This window comes from Brassica napus, chromosome A5, assembly GCF_020379485.1.
Source record: "Brassica napus cultivar Da-Ae chromosome A5, Da-Ae, whole genome shotgun sequence".
NCBI classification, from domain to species: domain Eukaryota; kingdom Viridiplantae; phylum Streptophyta; class Magnoliopsida; order Brassicales; family Brassicaceae; genus Brassica; species Brassica napus.
In genome coordinates, this window is record NC_063438.1 from 9,895,132 (window position 1) to 9,916,623 (window position 21,492).

Below are 21,492 nucleotides of genomic sequence, written 5' to 3' on the forward strand. Positions count from 1 at the left end.
TAAGAAAAAAGGAATTGGATTAGTGTAAAATATGATTCAATTTGATAAAATAATAAAATAACAAATTTTTGAAAACCTTATATAAATTATATGATCCCAATATAAATATAAATTAAGAATAATGAAAATAAATTTTATATAAATATAATCAATATTGTAATTTTTTTTATTCATATTGAACTTTATTATTAGCTTTTCTTAATTTTTCTAAATAATTTTTTTTTTATTTTATACTTAAAATGCATTAACATTTACTGTATAGACCAAATAATCGAATAAGAGCGATAGAAAATCTTTATTCATTAAATATAATCAATACATATACCGTAAAATCAAATAATATTCATATTTTTACATAAAACATACTTTAATATATATGCATTTTTTTTGTCAGCAACTTAAACATTATTACATTTAAATATGTATAATTTTAAAAGGAAAATTTTATAATTTAATAATTTAACAAATTGGTAAAATAAAAAATTACAATATTATTAATTTATATAAATTTATTGTATAGCGTCAATCTTAGAAATGAGAACAACAGAAAATCTATGGAGCAGACCTTTAGACCTGTTTGATAAAATACTGTATTTGTGTGAATAGAAAACTAAATCTACAACCAACAGAGCTTATGTTAAGTTACATTGTTTATTTGGTATATATATATATTTGTATGTACTCTCTCCGTTTCAAAATACATGATATTATTTCTTAGTGTACAAAGATTAATAAATTTATTTTTCTCTAAAAAATGGTTTAAAAAATATAATTTAAAAATCATCCAGCCAATTACATAAATGACTACAATATCTAATTGGTTACACAGTTTTCAATAAAATTAAAAATAACATAAAAATATTAAAACATCATCTATTTTGAAACAACAAAAAATTTATAAAACATCATCTGTTATGAAACGGAGGAAGTATTAATTTAGACCTTTATTTTGGTGTTGATACTATTTAAATGGGGTATGTATTAATTTATGTATGCATAAATGTAATAATTTAATTATCTTACTAGATTTTGATCCGCGCTTCGAAAGCGCGGGTTTTATGGGTTATATACGAAGTTGGGTATGAGATAGTATTTTGAATATATTGTGTATTATTATGTTATAAAGTCGTATTATATCAAATACAAAAATTTATTTAAAATTATATAACTTATGAATAAGTTTATTCGAGATTTTTTATATACGCTCTTATGTAACTCTTTCTTAAGTATGAAAATTTTACCCAATTATGATAAACGAACCAAACAAATACAAAATACAAGTTGAGGTTCGGGATTAGGAAAAAGTACCTATTAGATTGTTTTGGACTTGCGAGTCTCTGTTGGATTCCACGTACCCAAAGTACTCAGAATGTTTTGTTCATATTATGTATATTTGAGTAATTCATATATGTTTTCAGTATAAAAATATTATTGTAAAATTTGGATTCGCGTTTTCTGTTATAGTTTCAAGTTTTGGGTAAAATTTCAATATTTAAAAATAGATTTAAAATATTAGATATTTTTGGTTCTCGGGTAAGATTTTGGTCTTTTAGATATTTAGTTATTTCTAATATTTGTTTGATTTTGGATATTTTCGTGTTTTGATTTTTTTGGCTTTTCGGATTCTTTAGATGTTTTTGTCCTAAATACTCAAACCGAGCTAGACTCATTACGTAGCCAAATTACATAGTAAATTTTACAGATACTTGAATTATTGACTCAAACTGACCTGGAACTAAAAAGAACCGATCTGAACAAAAAAATAATAATTTAAATACCTAGTTGGATATAAATGTCCAACACCCAAAGAACTTGGACCTGAAAGAAACAAATTTATATTTGACCCGAAGATCTAAATGCTCAAATCTAACATTTCACTATATTTTAGTGCATTTTATAAAAGTTACATTTGTTCAGTTGGTGAAACTTAAGATTTATATGCGAGGTTTTTGGCTAATTTAATACTATAGATTAGTAGGTTTTTTGTTGAGCATTAAAAAAAAGATTTGTTGGGTTTTTGATAATTTTAAACTTATCTTAAATACTAAATTGTTATTTATCAATAAAATAAAATTAACATAATATATAATTTTTAAACTTATCTTAATTATGAAGTTAATGAGACATATTTAGAGAAGAGTATAATAAAGTGTACGTGATATTATATTTTCGTGAACCAAATTTATGTGGTCCTATATATACAGTATAATCTTTTCGTTTACAAAAAGATATGAGTCCAATAAATAAAAACTTTGACTAAATAATTGTTTGAGAAATTTAAGATAATATATTGTTGGTCTAAATCAAAGTAAGACCAAAATATTATTAGTTAATGAAAAGGTCTAAACAATTTTTTAAAGTAGATTTATTAAAATTCTTTCACTTTTAATAGTATTGATGAAGTATGAAGTAGAGCAGGAAAACTAAAATTAGTACAAACGAATACTATAGTGGTTTTTTTTTAAATAAACTAAAGTGGTCTTCACATGGGAAATCGTTTTCTTTTCTTGTCAAATGGAATGGAATATACTGATCAGTAGGTTTGGGTGTTCTAATACATGTTTGGGTTGGGGATTTTAGATTTCTGGGTACTTAGGTATAGAAGTATAGACTTCAATCAGATATTTTTAGATATCGGGTTGGATTCGAGTATTTTTAGTTCGGGTTCCATTATTTTGGATCGGATTTAGATATTTAGATTTTGAAAAAAACAATTTTTTATTACTCAAGTTTCTTATAATAGATTGAACGTTAATAGTTTGGAATTTTTTTTTTGAAAATATAAAAACACTAATTTATTTTTTTGTTTTGAGAATTTGAATGTAATTTTTGGTAATGCATGAAAAAGAATCATAACATGCATTTTAAGTGAATAGAAAATTATTTTGTCTACATTTTAAGTGTCATTTTGTGTTTGTGTACACGGATTAAGGAAACAATTAATTTTGTACATTTCCAATATAAAAACACAATTACCAATACACCGAACAATATTTCAACCAATAGAAAAATAAATTATTGAATAAAACTAATAAATTTTGCATTGAAAGTCGAAAACGACACTTATTTTGTAACGAAAAAATTCTCTACAATGACACTTAATATGAAACAGAGGGAGTATAAATTTAGCAATGTACAGCATCAATATAAATATTTAGAATAAAATAAAAGAGGTAAACTAGAAATATATGGTTAAGTATACACATGTTCGGTTATCTTTGGATATCCATTCGGGTTCGAATCGGATTCGGGTATCACGTAAAACGCACATCCCTACTGTTTAGTGTTAAATATTGACTAATTCTCTCTTATGTTAAAAAAGGTTCTGAATGGTAATAACGGATTGAGCGGTACGGGACAAGCAGTACAATTGCGGTACGGTTTTAATAGTTATAAAAATGTATAAATATATGGTATATGTAAAAAAATTTGCTATTATTAACTGCGCTACGGTGCGAAGCCGATTAAAACATCTGGAGCCTTAATAAAATTATACTAAAACCTGTTAATTACACGTATTAAAATAAAATTAAACTATAATTTAATGAGATATATTCTAATTTTGTAGTGAGAGAGAGACGAGCTCCAACTTCTCACTAGAAAAAGGTTTCAGAAAACAGTTGACTCACGGTGGCCGGTGGCTTTGCCGCCGGTTACCATCCTCTTTTTTTTTTTGCTTTGTGTTTCATCTTGTAAGTTTGTTTGTCCGTGTCTCTGTTGATCTCTTTCCGGCATCGTTGGCTCTGTTGAGTTTGCATGTCCGGGTTCATTCCAGTATCGCACCTTCTTATGGTGGATGACTGGCTTTTGACTCTGGGGCCGTGTCGTCTTCTTCGGTGTTGGTCGCCGGCTATCGTATCCAATCGTTTGTAGGTGTACGCAAGAGTTTTCTTTCTCGTGTGTGGGTGTCTTCGTGTTTGGTGGCTTGGCTTTGGATGAGATCTCGGTGATTGATACTCTCCGATGGACGAGCACAAGCGTAGACGGTGTAGCTGATGGAGTCCCAAACTTCCAATATAGTCGTTGGAAGGCTTCGTTGGCTGTGGTCTTGTTTCCCGGAGGATTCTGGTGGTTAGCAGTTTGGGTTGGATCGGTGATGACTTTCTGTCGGTGAAGATGGTGGAGGATTGTAACAACACGTGTCTCTCTTTTCATGTTTATTTTAACACGTTTTATAGTATCGGTGGTACCGTTTGTTTGTGATCCGTGTGTTAGGGTAAACTAATGTTGGGCCTCTGTTTTTTAGTTTATGATGTGGGTTTGTTGCTGGTGGACCTTTCTTTTTACGTTTGTATGTTTGAAACCTCAATAAAATTTTAACTAGTGAAAAAAAAAATTAAACTATAATTTATCAATTACACATACAATAATAGGAACTATGTTATGGATGACACAAAGGCATGCTACTAAATAGTAGAGTCCTAGTAGCACAATACAAGCTTCTAGTGTGCATACGACAATTAGTTATTTTAATTTTATGTTATTTTTATTTAATCTTAAAATACTAGACAATATCTCTCTTTGACGGGTGCGAAGTCCAATCAATCAGTCAACAGATTTAAACTCGGGAAGACCAAAACAAAATCCCACCCCAATTCTTTTTCATTTTCTAATATCCTTTTTACAGGTGAAAACTAAATAAATAAAATAGTTTTACTCTTCTAAATACTAGTACTAAGCTATTTGAATTATTTTCATCTTACATATATTCAAATTATTATGAACGTCAACGAAGAGTGACTTTCACTCTTTCCAAATATTCTTAGTAAGTATTATTAAATTATGTGCTTTATATAATATTGTATCATTGTATGTCCTTGAACACATGCAGAATAGCAAACTCGGGGATCTACAAATATAATAGCATAGTTTAAAAGGGTCGATCCAATTGTATGTATATTACCTTTGAGTCATTTCAATGTGATTGCATGTATGTACACGTAAACGTATACGAATACGTAGCCCTGTGCTTACACATGTTTAAGGATATGTAAGTACATGTGTATGCAGTGAGAGAGAATGGTCAATGGTAAGAGAGTGGGAGATGATTCGCAGAGTGTGGGAATGCTGGGCTTTGGGGAGTCATTAATCGCGACAAACGAGGAACGTGAGTTCCGATAATCCAAGTGGGGTAAATTTTTGGTTTTAAAATATTAAGTGATTTTGATTTTGTTTGCTTTTAGGGTTTGGATTTTTTCCACTTGGAAGCGTAGATTTGTCTTATTCGCGACACTCGTGTCCCAAATCTATCGCAGTATCATATCCCAGATACATGATCAAACATGTGAAGTGTAACATTCGTATTAATTTAGTCACTTTTCTATCGTCTCATTTCATTCTATTATTGTGATATGATAACATGTGGTTGTCTATTTAATATATATCTACTACTCCCTCCGTTTTTAATATAAGTCGTTTTACAGCTATACACATACATTAAGAAAACCATTAATTTCTTATATTTTCTAAACAAAAACATCATTAATTATTTACCTAACCACAATTTAACTAATAAAAAAATATAAGATATATTACCATTGGTCATACAACATTAATTATTAATAAATTTTACATTGGAAAACCGAAAATGACATATAATTTGGAACAAAAAGGTTTCTCTAAAACGACTTATAATAAAAAACGGAGGGAGTATATTTCTATCTAAGATATATATACTTATGAGATTCGTTCAAAAAAAAAAAAGATATATATATATTTATGAGTAAGTTATTATTTTGATATATAATGTGGCTGTGCATAACAATCAGATAAAAACTCTATATTATATATTTACACTTATTCTTGCATAATTTTAATGGTTGATAATAAAATTGCGGCAATCCTTTGTTGAGGTTTCGAAAACAATTTAAAGCGAGCATTTAATGTAATAGGTTTAACTTCAAAACCTGTTTAGCTTCCGAAAAAGTACTCCTTCTATTTTTAAGAGTTTTACAAATATCTTCGTCTACTTTGTTTAAACCCCTCAAGTTATCGGAGAGATAGAGATAGGGATAGAGATAGAGAGTGTGTGTTTAGAGAGAGAAAGTACAAGTTTGCGACTGTGTTGCAGCCTTACATAGAGAGCAAAACAAGATCTCTTCCCGTCTATCCTTGATAGGTAACTCTCTTCATCATAACATTTCTATTCACTAAAGTAGCTTAAATCTCTCTCTCTCTCTTTATCTTATGATACGTCTCTAATCAATTTATGTCCCCTTATTCCAGATTTTATCAAAGTGATTTAAGATTTGATTTTCATAGGAAGGAAATATAATGAATTCTAACAACTGGCTTGCCTTTCCTCTATCACCAACCCATTCTTCTTTGCCTCCTCTCATCCACTCCTCACAAACCTCTCAATTCAATCTCGGCTTGGTCAACGACAATATGGACAACCCTTTTGAAAACCAAGGTATATGCGCCCACACGTACATATGTTCATGTATATTTGAAATCGTTTCATTTATCATATATCTGTTACGAGGGTCCAAATTCTACACTCATTAACAATATAGTAACTATTTTTAAATCGCAATCTAGTCGAATGTACTAGCACATGTTTAAAAACGGAAATGTTTATATCATGCGTTTTTCAGATTCTTGTTTTTAATTGCTTTCACAAAAGCATTGTATGCTTTCTCAGAATGGAATATGATCAATCCACACGGTGGAGGCGGAGAAGGAGGAGAGATTCCAAAAGTGGCTGATTTCTTAGGAGTTAGCAAGTCGGACAATCATCAAGCCGACCTCGTACCGTACAACGACATTCATCAAACCAATGACTCAGATTACTACTTCCAAACAAATAGTCTGTTACCTACGGTTGTCACTTGTGCCTCTAACACTCCTAATAACTATGAGCTTCAAGAGAGTGCCCACAATTTGCAATCTCTCACCCTTTCAATGGGAAGTGCCGGAGACGCCGCTGCTGCAGCGGCGGCCGTTAAAGCCTCGCCTGGTGAGACCAGCGCGGATAATAGTAGTAGCACTACTAACATAAGTGGAGGAACCACCGTTGAAGCTGCACCGAGACGGCCCGTGGAAACTTTTGGACAACGAACCTCTATCTATCGTGGTGTTACAAGGTCTTAATGATATCAAGTCTTAAAGTATTGTTTACTTTTTATCTTAAAGTTTAGTAACGAAATGTATATAAATATTTTATTTTTATTCTTGGTATTATAGACATAGATGGACCGGTAGATATGAAGCTCATCTTTGGGATAATAGTTGTAGAAGAGAAGGACAATCAAGGAAAGGAAGACAAGGTAAGTGTAGTCATGTATTTTATTAATTTCTTAATTGCTTAATTCGTTTCCTCTTTTGGTCCCATCTCTGCAAAAATATTTAATTTGGACTATAGATACGCTATTTAATTATGTTCCTCATCATTCTTATGGTTTTGATGCTTGAATCTTGGACTTCTTCGAAATCTCTACAGTCTACTTAGGTGAGTATACATTAATATTGTTTTATTGGTCTCCATTATATATACTTTGATTTAAGAATTTAAGAATTTTTTTAATAGAGGTATAATTACATTCAGGTGGGTATGACAAAGAAGAGAAAGCAGCAAGAGCATATGATTTAGCTGCACTCAAATATTGGGGCCCCTCTACTACTACCAACTTTCCGGTAAGTTATTTCAAATTGTCATGGTTATATATTTCAAAGCTTCTAAACGGTAGTAATGATTGATAATATCGTTATAATTTCCTACGTTTTCACATATTTTAGATTACTAACTATGAGAAGGAAGTTGAGGAGATGAAAAATATGACGAGACAAGAGTTTGTGGCTGCTATTAGAAGGTTGTCTTAACCCTTTTTCATTAGATTTGAACGTATTCGTTGCATAGATATATAGTATATTAGTATGGTAGTTTTCTAATCAAAGAACTTCTTAATCATTTTAGGAAAAGTAGCGGATTCTCGCGTGGTGCATCGATGTATCGAGGAGTAACAAGGCATCATCAACATGGAAGATGGCAAGCAAGGATTGGCCGAGTTGCTGGAAACAAAGATCTCTACTTGGGAACTTTCAGTAAGTACATTCTGTTTTATCCTATATTGTATATATATATATTCATATTAATATAAAAATATTTATTTAAAACTCTTATTTCAGTACTTATCTGTTTACAACACCTTCTAAAACTATTGAGGAAATTATACTTTAGCCTATGAACCGCACTATACAACTCAAATTGTTTGGCGATCAGTAGACCTAGAGATAAGTTTAATATTGCAAAAAGATAATTGATTTCTATAATAAGTATATTTTATCGAAGATGTGAATAAACTACTCACGTAAATAGATTGTCATGCTTATATTCTCATTTGCCTTGGTCAGCCACAGAGGAAGAAGCAGCAGAAGCATACGACATAGCTGCAATAAAGTTTCGAGGTCTAAACGCGGTTACGAATTTTGAGATTAACCGCTACGATGTAAAAGCTATCCTAGAGAGCAACACACTTCCTATAGGAGGTGGTGCAGCTAAACGGCTGAAAGAAGCTCAAGCTCTAGAATCATCAAGAAAACGTGAGGAAATGATAGCCCTCAGCTCAAATTTCCATCAGTATGGTGCAGCGAGCGGCTCTAGCTCTGGGCTTCAGCTTCAACCTTACCCACTAAGCATTCAACAACCTTTTGAGCATCTTCATCACCAGCCTCTACTTACCCTACAGAACAACAACGATGTCTCACAGTATAATACTAACGTTCATGATTCCTACAGTTACATCCAGACGCAGCTTCATCTTCACCAACAACAAACCAACAATTACTTGCAGTCTTCTAGTCACAACTCGCAACTCTACAATGCTTATCTTCAGAGCAATCCTGGTTTGCTTCACGGATTTGTCTCTGATAATAACAACACTCCAGCGGTTTATGGAAACAACGGGATTGGTATTGGGTCAACCTCCACAGTAGGAACATCGGCCGAGGAAGAGTTTCCCACGGTTAAAGTTGATTACGATATGCCTCCTTTAGGTGGAGCCACAGGGTGTGAACGATGGACTAATGGAGAGCATGGTCAGGGGTCAAATCCAGGAGGTGTCTTCACAATGTGGAATGAATAAAAGGTTATTTTCTGTCTCTCTTGCGAGGCAAGGTATGGTTCTGAATGATAGATATTATTTTCTTGTTTACCAAGTAGTTTAGAATCGGCTGGAGTCTTCTTGATTAGCAGAGGCTTTAGAATTTTTATCACTTTTGACGGCGAAGATGATGAATTTGTAGACGGCGGTTAATCAAGTCCTCAAGGGTTAGTGTTTTATGGGCACTGAAACAAGATGGATACGTGCCCAAATTTTGTTTAAAAGCTAACCCTTTTGACTAATTTCTCAAACCTGTAATTCCTTTTATAATTAAGATTTATGTTCCCTTTGTTTTATTCTCTTATATTGCTGAAAAAATATAACTCTCTTTTTTGCCAACAAATTTAACTATATTGAGTCTATATTACACTGCATGTGAATAAACTTGCGTCTCTTCCACATATTTTTTTTTTGGCTTAAAATTCACCACAAAACTTCACAAATATGTGCAGTTGTTACTTGTTAGGTCAATCAATTTTGTAGTATAGCTTAATTGACGTTTAGAAGTGCGTAAAAGTTAAGTCTAACTTGTATCTTCCTGTATCTAACATGTAAATAATGTGCCAGCTGAAAACCTTAACAGAATTTTTCAGACATCTAGTGTGTATTTTCCCCTCTATAGTTTGTAAACGTATAAATATCATGACTGTTGAGGAATAAACATATATTGTTGATTCCCCACTCTTCATAATAGGGTCTTATACTTTTAAATTTATGTACGGTTCTAAGTTTATAAAACTTGATATAATTACGGTTTTGCTTCTTCCAAACATTATTTCCGAAACTCAGTCTGCTTTTGTGCCGTGAAGAGCAATCTCGGATAAGGTTCTAATCACGCATGAGGTTTTACGCTTCCTTCAACCCTCTAAAACACGTAAAAGATGATCAATTGAGTTAAGACAGATATGAGCAAAGCCTATGATACGTTTGAATGGGAGTTTATTAAACTGGTTTTTGAGAGACTCAAATTCCACCATAGATGGATTATGTGGATAATGGAATGTGTCTTGACTGTTACCTATACCTTCCTTATTAAAATGGCTTTCCTAGAGGAAGAGTTAAACCGAGTAGGGTTGTCCGACAAGAAAACCCACTATCACCATACATATTTATACTATGCGGTGAAGTGCTCTCGGGTTTGTGTAACATAGCTCAAAAATCCGGTAATATGGCTCGAATTTGAGTGGCGTGAGGGAGTCATCGAGTCAATCATTTTCTCTTTGCGGATGACACAATGTTTTTCATTAAAAGTTTAAAACCAACAAAGGGAACGCTTCAGCTATGAAATCGATCTTGTCTCTGAATGAATCTGCATCTGGACAGTTCATCAACGCTGAAAAGTCTTCTATAACCTTTTCACAGAAAGCCCCTACATCGCCCAAAGACCGTGTGAAGGACGGTCTCCAAATTCAAAAGGAAGACGGAACCGGGATGCACTTAGGCTTACCCGAATATTTTGAAGGACGTAAAAGAGATATGTTTACTTCAATAGTAGCTAGAATTAAGATCAAAGCGAAAGGATGGTCAAATAAATGATTATCTACAGCGGGGAAGATGGTCATGCTCCAAAGCATCTGACAGCTTATTTCGTCTTCTGGAATGACATGCTTTAAGCTGCCGGTCTCTCTATTGTAAGCGAATCCACTCAGCGGTTACACGATTGTGGTGGGATGGAAGAAGCGGAAGTAGAAAGATGGCCTGGGTCTTTTGCTCAAAAATGACCCAACCGAAATCGCTTGGAGTCTTGGGTTTCCGAGATTTTCAGAGTTTCAATGACACCTTCTTGGCTAAGCTCAGCTTGGAGAATTATTCACAACCCAGCATGCCTTCTCAGTCGTGTCCTCCTCGGAAAATATCGCAATGATCCAAAACAATTTCAAGTCTCCCACAGAAGTGTTGAGTCACACGGCTGGAAGAGTATTTTAATTGGGAAAGACCTCATTTTGTGTAACTCGGGATGGGCAGTTGGGAATGGTTCATGATAAACTATTGCACAGAGCCATGGCTAAGTATGTCTGAGAAGGAATGACCTATGGAACTAATACGTGAGAGACAAATCGATCTCAAAGTCTCGAGCCTCCATTTTCAAGATGGTTCAGACTGGAACAAAGATGCAATTCAAAGATGTATCCCTCAGGAAGAAGAGAATATTCTCATGATAAAACCAAGTAAGCTGAGAGCAGCGGACAGATTAATATAGTTAGGTACCAAGTCTGGGGAGTACTCAACAAGCTCTGGATATTGGACAGCAAAGAACGATCTCAATGCGACATCACCTTTTCTACAGTCCCCCTTGATTGTCAACTAAGTATTTGGAAACTACAGGTATCACCAAAACTGAAACTCTTCCTTTGGAAACTTTTCCAAGGAGCTTTATCAGTGGGAGCATGTCTAGCAGCAAGAAATATATCCTCTGCCATAGCTTGTAAGCGATGTAGCCTTACTGAATCTATCACTCAGCCTTACTGCTATTTTAAAACCAGAGATAGGCACGAAAAGGATAGCTCATTATCTTGTTTGATTCAATTAGAAAACTCAAAAAAATCTGTCCCTTGTTTGCATTAAGTTGTCTAGCTCCAGTTTCCTTTTTCGGTTTATTTGCATCAAGCATAAAATCTTTTTTTTTCTTGTTTTGTTTCTTTTAAATTGAAAACCAAAATAAATATTTATTTCCCTTGTTTTATTTTATAGATTTCGAGATTTGCTTGATAAAGTTAAAAAAAAAAATTAGGAGTTAATTTTCCATTTGTTTCAAAACTTTCAAAAAAAAAAAATATATACTAAGTTTCCATTTTTTTCATTTGTTTCTTATTCTTCTTTTTTTTCTTTTGTTAAGCCACGACTTGATACTCTTATTCTCTGTTTTTGAAAGGTACCAATAAGAGGAGACGCCATGACAGATTACTTTGAGGAAGAGAGTTCTTATGAATCAAGCCAAGGCTCCGATCTTGATGAAACCGACCAAGCTTGGTCCAATGAAGAGGATGGCTGTGATGGGTCATGTTCTGATGATAACTACTCTATGTCAGAGTATGGAGACGACCCTGCTGAAGCATATCCTGAACCAGAGCCACCTGATTACTCACATGGAGATACCAGCTACCAAGGAGAGTATGAGGGAGAAACTGAATCAAATATCAGTTTCAATAAAGGAGATGAATGCCAAGGAGAAGAGACAGAACGTGATGATCCTGAAACTGACCAGGAAGGCTCATGGCAAGAGGAAGCTGATTCTGAAATCAGTTTAGAAGAGGCAAATGAGCATGAGGAAAATTTCTCTAAAACGGAAGAAGTCTATGAAGATGTTGATGGAGGAGAAGCAAGTTTCCAATCTGTTAAAGAAGAAGTTGGAGACGAGTCTCATGCTGAAGGCATACCCTGGTGTGAAGTACCTTACTCTGACCAGGAGGATGAGTACCAAGACGAAACTGGCTTACAAACCAGTGTAGGAAACTCTGAGGAAAACTATGGAGGAAAGCCAGACTCTCAACAAGACATTGCTGAAGAAGAAGAGGCCTTAAGTGAGGCTGGAAGAAATGATGATCAACCTGGTTACGTCATCTTTGCAGGTCATCATCAAGGACCAGAAGCATACTTGTGCTGGGAGAAAGATATGGAACATTGGTTTGATTCTAATCAAGTCAATGAAGAGGATAAGACAGCCATTGCCGAAGACACTCTCACTGAAGATGCCTTTAGAAAGTGGGAACAAGATGCTTATTGGCGACTTGCCTATGATGAACCAGAAGCTACTTGGCAAGAAATGAAAGAACTCTTGTATGAAGAATATGTGAAAGGAGCTGGAGATGAGCTGTTGAATCAGATACGGGTCTATACTAATCTTGAACCAAGGCGGCTGATATTGGCAAAAAGGCCAAATCGAAAGGCTAAGCTCAAAAATGCTCACGACCTAAAGCTACACAAGGAGTCTACACTCATCATCAAGGGAGCAACCTAGCATACAACATCAGCAAGGGTCAGTGGCGTGCAAGGAGTTCCAACTCCACAAGCCAAAACTCGAGAGCTAAGTACAAAGCCATTGCCTAAGTTCCATGAGAAGAAGAAACCAAGTAAGTCTTCTAAATCTTCAAAACCAGTAGAATTCATTTGCTATAGGTGTCATGAGAAAGGCCACTTTGCTGTAACCTGTCCAACTAGGCTAGTAGTGACTTCTAATTCACTAGAAGTTAACTTGGATTCAACTAGTGAAGTTATATCTCACTTAGTATGTAAATTTCCTACTTCTGGTATAATGCATTTGTCTTGCCCAAAGGCTGATTATGCAGGTCTAAATAAGGACCAGGAGGACGTGGTTTCAAGGTTAAAACAATAAGAAATCATCCCTGAACCAGACCCACAAGAAGGACTTAAACCAGCCACTAGAAATCCATTGAAACTAGTAGATGTTTCGGTCCAAGCACATGAGGAGGTACAAAATAGTTTAAATAAATTAGTGTGCTCTGTTTATGATTCTTCCAAGGCTACCATGACATGCTTGTCTAGTCCCAAAAGGTGTGACACAGGTACATCATTTAGAAAAGGACCTATGAAGCAAAAGAAGGTGATTTTAAAGAGAGATGACAAGGCACCACCAAAGGAGCCATCTTTGCTTAAACACCTCTCTGGAAAAGATGGCACTACGACCAGTAGCATCTTACTTCAGGAAGAACCCCCAGACCAGTCACCAAACAGACAGGCCGTGCCATTGGATGCACCAATCAAGCTTCCAAATCAGGTAAGTGCAACTATCCCTTGTTCGATAATCAATGATTTGGATATTATGCATACTGATTTATTATGCCCTGATAAGTTTGAAGAAAGACTAGGGTGCTTAGAAAATTATGTGGAACATAATCCTTGTCTTAGATCCCACTTAGAGAAGAAGCAAGAAAATTTTTCATCTACTGAAATTGGAACTCATCAAACCGATTTATATGTTGAAAATTCCATGACTGCCATAACACACTTGTCTTTTGCCAAAGAAGTTGAGTTTATGACAGGAACAAAAGCTGAAAATTCTGGAGATATTTCCAAGGCTAAGTTCATACCAGGCCGGACCAGAGGGATTATCCTATCCTATCTGTTCAAAGAAGAACCACCAGATGCACCATGCATCACTAAATCAAAATCCAACCAAGGTATGACCTTAGACTCCCAAAAGAGAATGAAAGCTGACTTGCTCTACCTTGGTGCAGGTTATACAGTTTCGAGGTCGAAACCTTTTCAAGGGGGAGGGAATGTTGCGGGCACAGAAACCGTACCTGAACCGAAGCTCAGCCAGATAAGCAACAACTGCCTCAATAGAGCTACCCGCGACCAAGGGTCATTCAAAGAAGTGCATCTCAACCACCAGAAGGAATTTTGGCATGAAACCAATTTTACAAGAAGACCAGCTCAACCATTCATCACTGCAGCTTGGAATTACAAGAAACGCTTCACGGAGGAAGAAGTTATGAATTTTACAAGTTGGAGGTTTCCCAGCCCATCCGTGTGCGAGTATCGGCCCTTAAAAGAGAAACTAAGCCAAACCAAGAAGCGGCCCGGGCCAAAATAAATTATGGATCTCAAGAGGGATCTTTTGTGGATCCAACAAGCCAAGAATCAGGAGAAAAGGCCCAGTGAAGTTGAAGATATAACCATTTTCCCAGAACCGGTTATAAGAAGCCAAGTATGGAAAGATTGTAAAATCAATTCGGTCAACAATCTCCAAACCAAGATTACTCAACCAAGGAAACTTCCACACGATCCAAGACATCCAGAGGACACATCCCACGATCCAGAAGAGCCTTACATGATTTTACCATACACCAGAAAGCATGGGAATAAGAAGACCTTCATTTCGGGTAACTTGCGTTTTTCGGATTCATTCTTGCTTGGAGGAGTTAAGGACCAACGTCTCTTTCCATTTGAACCAGAAGATACCAAGTTCAATGTGAGTTTATTCAGCAACCAGAGACCCTTATTTCGTGGATACAAAACCAAGATATCAAGATACAAGATCAGACCTTCCAAAGCTACAAATCAGCCTAACGGCTAGTCTATTGAAGACAAAGACCATCAGCTTTATTTTCTTGTATTTTCTTTCCTTTTCTAGAGTATTAGAACGTTGTAGTTGAGACCAGGTCGAGCCTATATAAGCTCAGGTCATAGTTCATTGTAAGACCCCTTGATCATTTTTAAAGTAATAAGAAATCGTTTTCTTTTAAACAAAGTTGTGTATTCTTTGTTGTTATTTCTCTAGTTCTTTGTGTGTGATTCACTAAGTCCTAAAGAAGCCACGTCCAGGGAGCCTTGTGTGATTCAAGACCATCTGCTCGTCCATTGATTGAGAAAGTCAATCTATATCCATCTATCCATTCCATCCATCGATCCAGCTTGGAAGAGATTCATATCAAGCAAGCCGGATTCCATCCTCAGTCCATTCTCCATCCACTGATGCTTGTTGAGAGAGACACACGTCCAGCAACAAAGATCCCATCATCCATCTTTCTATCCTTCTTATTTGAATTGTTTTCATTTTTGCATATCATTTAGTTTTGAATCTTAAAAGAAAATCCATAAGAATCATATTTGCTTCAGTTTATCATTTCTTAGATAGTTTATTTTATGTTCTTCATATAGAAATAATAAAACTCATAAAAAGGTTCATCCTTGTTTCAGGTATAAACTGGCCGTGCCATTCCTCCACCGCAGCCGTCTAGCCGATCTTCCATCTGTCCGTCCGTCCGATCTGTCCAAGCCGAACCAAAACCAAACCTCAGTCAAGCCATCCGTGTAGTCTGAATCCCAGCCTGCAACACTTTCTCACTAATTTATCTTGTTTATGCAGGTTTTTCATCACATGGTTCTCATCTTCCTCTTCTTTAAAGGTAGATCTATTAATTTTAGATATGTATTTTTGAGTGTTCTATAAAGGTAGATCTATCTAATCTTCCACTCATGTTCTTTGTTTTTAACCCATTTGAACGTTTTTTGATATGCAGGTTTTCTCAAATCTAGAAATACAAGTTTTTCAGATCTGGAAGACTTCTGGGCTAGAAGACTTCCAGACGACTTCTAGGAAGTCTTCCTGACGACTTCCAAGAAGTCTTCCAGACGACTTCCAGGAAGTCTTCCAGACGACTTCCAGGAAGTCTTCTGACGGAGTCTTCTCCCTTGTCTCCCTTTCATAATAGATCTGAGCGTTTTAGTAAGTTTTTATGTCTGATTTTTATTCATTTGGTAACCTCCTGTTGCATAAAGTTCATACCTTTTTCCCAAACTAAAACACTCCAAACCCATTCTAATCTCTTTGACTTGAAAACACTAAACTTTATATGAATTTTTCATTTTTGGCTCATGTTTTTCTCACTAATCTATCTTTTTGTTATAGGTTTTTAATCAGATGGTTCTCATCTTCCACTTGGATATGTACTTTGTGTGTTCAATAAAAATATATCTATCTAATTTTCCACTCGTTTTCTCTATTTTTAAGCCATTTGAACGTTTTTTGATATGATATGCAGGTTTTTCAGATTTGAGTTTGATATACATGTTTTTCAGATCTGGATTAGACTTTTGGAAGACTTATGGAAAGTCTTCTTGGAAATCTTCTAAAATATAATGCGCTAGAAGACTTCCAGTTAGACTTCTTTCAGAAGACTTTAAAGTAGTCTTTTAGGAAGTCTTCTGACGGAGTCTTCTTCCATATCAAATGGAATTTAAACTTGTCTTTGTAGATGAATGTTCTATAATAGTTTTGTTTGTGGTATGTTTTGTGTTTTGCATGTGTACTCCTTTAGTTGTGACTTTTTTTTGTAAATTTGAAGAGATATTAATAAAAAATTTTGGTAAATATGTTCATTTTTCCACAATATTATCTTGCCAAAATTACTTGACATACAACTTCAATAGCAAAACACAATAACATAAAAAATTAATCAAATTTATTACAACTAAGGGAGAAGAATTCTCACGAAAAATTAGTCAAATTCACAAAATATAAAATATTACATAAGTTCAAAGATAGAACACGATAACCCAATGATTTTATTTAGTCTTCAAATGCATAAGATCAATGTTTTCTTAAATTTGTCGAGATCTCTATAGATCTACTGAAAATAAGAAATAAAGAGAAAACTCTAAATTTTATTAGTCAAATCTTAAACTGAATACTATAAATGGCTATATATAAGAACCATAAATCTCTAAAACCCTAAAATATTATTATCTAGATTTAAAATAATTGATAAAATATTTAAATATTTCCAAATATCTATTTGCATCATGGACTCAATCTTAGATTTCGTGGGTGTCATAAATTAGACTTTGGCCCAGAATTAAAATAATTTTAAGAAAAATTAGTAAAAAAGCAACACAACATACCAAGGTTAGGTGGGACAAATGCGCATAATGTTACATATAACATGGCCAAAACGAAACGACACATGCATAAAAATTTAATGCATGAGGGAACAAAACAGAACACACGAAATAACATTAACACTCATTGTTGTTGCAATCATCTTGTTGCTCGATATCAGAAGCAGCCTCGTAGTAGTCCTCATGATCTCCCCCAAAGCTATCAATCCCACAAGGAGCATGACCATTCCCAAAAGCCTTGACGTGGTCCTTAAGAGACCTCTTGTGTTTAAAATCCGAGCCACATGAGCAATACCAAAGTTTACCGCAATTCTTCTCATGCGTTCTCCAATCTCCTTTCACTGCAAAGGCTTTGCCACACCTGCGACAAGCAAAAGGTCTAGATCCGTGTTTGCGTTTGTAATGTGTTTGGAGGGTTCGAAAGTCCTTGAGAGGCTTGGCTCGTGGGTGGTCAATGTTGTTCTTGCAGCCTGGCGCACAGCAGAAACATGGTAGTCTTAGCATTCCTGTTGGTTGTGTTCCTCTAAGTGACTCTGGTCCCTTTCTGTATTGTGAACCGTGTCCCCACATGTGCATCTATAATGAAAACGTTTTTATGTCACCAATCATAAATGAGTCATCATCAGTATTAGAAAGTATTGGTTTAAATCTTTTTAAGTTTAGGATAAATACTATTGTTGTGAGGTATTTCATCAATCATAAATGTGAAAAACACTATATGTAAAGTTATGTACATATACAGTCCTCTTTATTTCATGTTAAAGTTTGCTTTTGGCATGAAATAACTAGTCCCACATAATTATTAGCTGTTTGTCTATCTTTTGGCCTTTTGGGTAGTATTACTCTCTTACTAGTATATATCCCTGTTCGAAAACGCGGCCGCCTAGCCGCCTAGGCGGCCGCTTAGGCGTTGCTCGGAGTCCAACCGCCGCGATTATGACCTGATCGGTCACACTAGGCGCTGGACCGCGTTAACACGCTTTGACCGCGTATTATCCGCGTTGACCGCGTAATATTACCAGTCTTAAACGCTTAAAACTCAAAAAAAATTGAACTATTGGGCCTACAGCAGGTTTATGGAAACCCAATTGCAAGTTATAATGATGGCAACTCTAAATGAGTATTTATAGGCGTCTTTAGCATCACCCCTCCTTATGTTTAACCGATGTGGGACTTTGTTTCATAGGTGTTTTTTTTAAAAAAAAAATTAATTAAAAACACCCTGTTGGTGGATCGATCCCTGTACCTCATAAGAGGTTGACAACATCAAACACCAATAGACCACAACGTCTTTGGACGTATGTACATATACTGACACATATATAAACATTATTGTAATAAAAATATGACATTAACAATAACTTTTGTTAAACCAATAAATTAAAACTTCAATAATATACAAAAAACTATTACATTCTAATATATTTATATTATATATTTAATTTAAATATTATTATAAATATAATAATAATAAAAACTAGTCCCCGCGTATACCCCGATTAATCTCCGATTTTTCGATAACTCGCTAGGCCCGGAGTCACCGCCCGACTAGCGCCTAGCGTAGTTTCGAACAGGGGTATATATCTATAAAACAAAATAAAATATATTTTTTGATTTAAACAAAACAAAGTCTATAGGCACAAATAATCTGCTAGACATTAACTCCTCTTTATCGTTTCATATTTATATCTCATATTTTATTGGGTTTTATGAGTTTACAAAAATCAAGAGAGACAATAAAGATGGAGGTGGACTAAGCATGTTTCAGGGTTATATAAATCCAGTCTGACAAAAAGACTGTTGGTTAAAGAAGATCTTCTGACTTATTTGGTAAGTTGATCTTTACATAGCCACCATCATTCAACACCCTGAAATCGATTTGACGTCTACAATCAAATTTGTAAAAGAGTTAATTGTTCTCGAGTTACTAAAAACATCACGGCATAGTATGTGTTTAGATATACACCTAAATATCCATAAATCAATAACGAGTTTGTATATTAGACCTACCAAAAAGTCTACGGACTAATTAAAATCTATTTTCAATAACACGAAGTCAAATCTTGAAATGAGTTACTATTTGATTCTTAAATCAATGGAATAGTAGTACCTGCATGTTGTTGTATCTGTTGAATGTCTTGAAGCAAAGAGGACAAGAAAACTGTGTAGGACCAATCAAAATCTGAGCAGGAGTAGGGATCCAATAGTGATGACCTCTGTATAAATCTTCATGATGATCATCATCATCATGAAGGTGGGACTCGACTGTGACCTCCACTTTGGTCATGATCTTGATCTTGCTCCTCGGTGGTTGCCTCAGGAGCAATATAGCTCCCACCATCCCCGTAGTTTGGTAACCCTAGATGAAGATCCACGGTTACATCATGAAAGTTTGAAGAGGTAGTGTTATCTGTGTTCAAGAAACAGGGTTGACCATGTTGTTCTTGGTGCCTTATGGGACTTAAGCTAAGAAGGGGAAGAGCTTCTCTGAGCGGTGGTGAGTTAGGGAAAGTGGAGGTAGTGGTAGTAGGAGACATGTAATTAGGGTTTGTGGTATCAGGGTGATAGAAGCTATTTTGAGAGTTGTAAATGTAAGAGAGAGAAGTGGAATAGTTGAAGTTTGTATTGTCAAATCCATTGTTGAAGAGATTAGAACAAGCTGGATTAGACATGACTTCGAGGAGAGAAGACAAAGAAGAAGAAAGACACCGTAACTATGGTTGATGGGTTTGTGCTAGAGAGAGAGGAGATAGGGATGTTAGTTTGAGTACGTATATATATGGGTGTGTGCGTGTATATAATATATATTTATGTAACTTTTGAGATGTGACGAAGCGGTGGAAAATGTTCATGATGATAAAGAAAGGGTACGGAGAGGGAAGTAGGGTGAAAAGACCCAAGAAGAAAGAAGAAAGTTGAAGAGGCAAAAAAGAAACTAAACAAACTATCTTTGGGACTCGCAATGGTATGTCTTTGGATGTACAGAGTATACACTATAAAGTCAAATATATTTAGGCTTCGGTGACAAACAGCTCTGCACCACATCGCCATAAATAGTAACAAAAATTATATATATATATTTATGTATTTATATATTTTTGTTAATATTACAACCGTACTGCACTTGTTCCACAGTTGTCCCGCACATCATCATTCAGAACCTTAGATTTTTGTACTTAAAGAACTAGGATGACGAAAGTATACTTAAGTGGCTTAAATTAGGTAAAAATCTGGTGTATGGTGTTTAATCATTTATGATTTTTCAAGAGAATTTGTATTTGGTCTGATAACGGTTAGAAATGTTTTACGGTTGCCCATAATGTAAAAAATAGGATATAAGTGTAGATTTCTTTGAAGTTAGCTTAACCAGAGAAATCTGAACAAATGCATCTAAAGTTTTCTTTGAAGCCAGCTGAACTGGAAAAATGTGAAGGAAAGCATAGAAGGAGCCTCGTAACTTTTTTAAATGCCCAATTTTGTTTTGTATCACTAAAAGTGTTTGAAGCCTGATTTTATGAAATGTTGTGCATGAATTTCCTTTGATGGTTATGCATAGACTAAACCAAATATATGAACAGTATTGAAAATGTATCATCCAAAATATTTTTCCTCTTCAAATTGTTTGGTTAGGCAAGATAGTTGTAATTTTTTTTGGTTTATAAATGGTTTCTTTTTATAAGATGTTCTATTTCTAAACAATATCATCAATTGTTGCACCATGGAGTGTCTTAAATCTCTGTGCACCAGTAAATGCCCAGTATTCGTTGGGTGTATGCATTTTCTGTTTAGAAAATTTTTTTTCTAGATAAGTATGTATTTTTAATTATAGGGAAAAGGAAATCTGGTTTTGAGGCTCATATAAATACCGGGTTAAGAATTGTAAAATTATTCATTCATATAATAATAAAAAATCACTACAAGAAAACATCGGGATACTGAGGGAAAAAATCGTCGGTATGTCGTCGGAATAACGCTATTCCGACGACATACCGACGAAAAAAGTCCTCGGAAATATCTTCTCGGAAATTCA

The 21,492-nt window shown here is 34.8% G+C and overlaps 1 protein-coding gene and 1 pseudogene across 1 annotated transcript; one reads left to right on the plus strand and one right to left on the minus strand.

The window, feature by feature from the left end:
* Window positions 1–6,048: 6,048 nt before the first annotated feature.
* On the plus strand, window positions 6,049–9,393 carry LOC106435349 (AP2-like ethylene-responsive transcription factor PLT2). The gene is made up of 8 exons (XM_022714824.2): window positions 6,049–6,412; window positions 6,644–7,085; window positions 7,186–7,268; window positions 7,442–7,450; window positions 7,547–7,635; window positions 7,738–7,811; window positions 7,916–8,043; window positions 8,353–9,393. The coding sequence occupies exons 1-8, from the start codon at window positions 6,274–6,276 to the stop codon at window positions 9,081–9,083; spliced, it is 1,695 nt and encodes a 564-aa protein (XP_022570545.2). The 5' UTR covers window positions 6,049–6,273; the 3' UTR covers window positions 9,084–9,393.
* An 8,087-nt stretch (window positions 9,394–17,480) lies between these two features.
* Window positions 17,481–20,152, minus strand: LOC111206151 (annotated as a pseudogene).
* Between the last annotated feature and the right edge of the window lie 1,340 nt (window positions 20,153–21,492).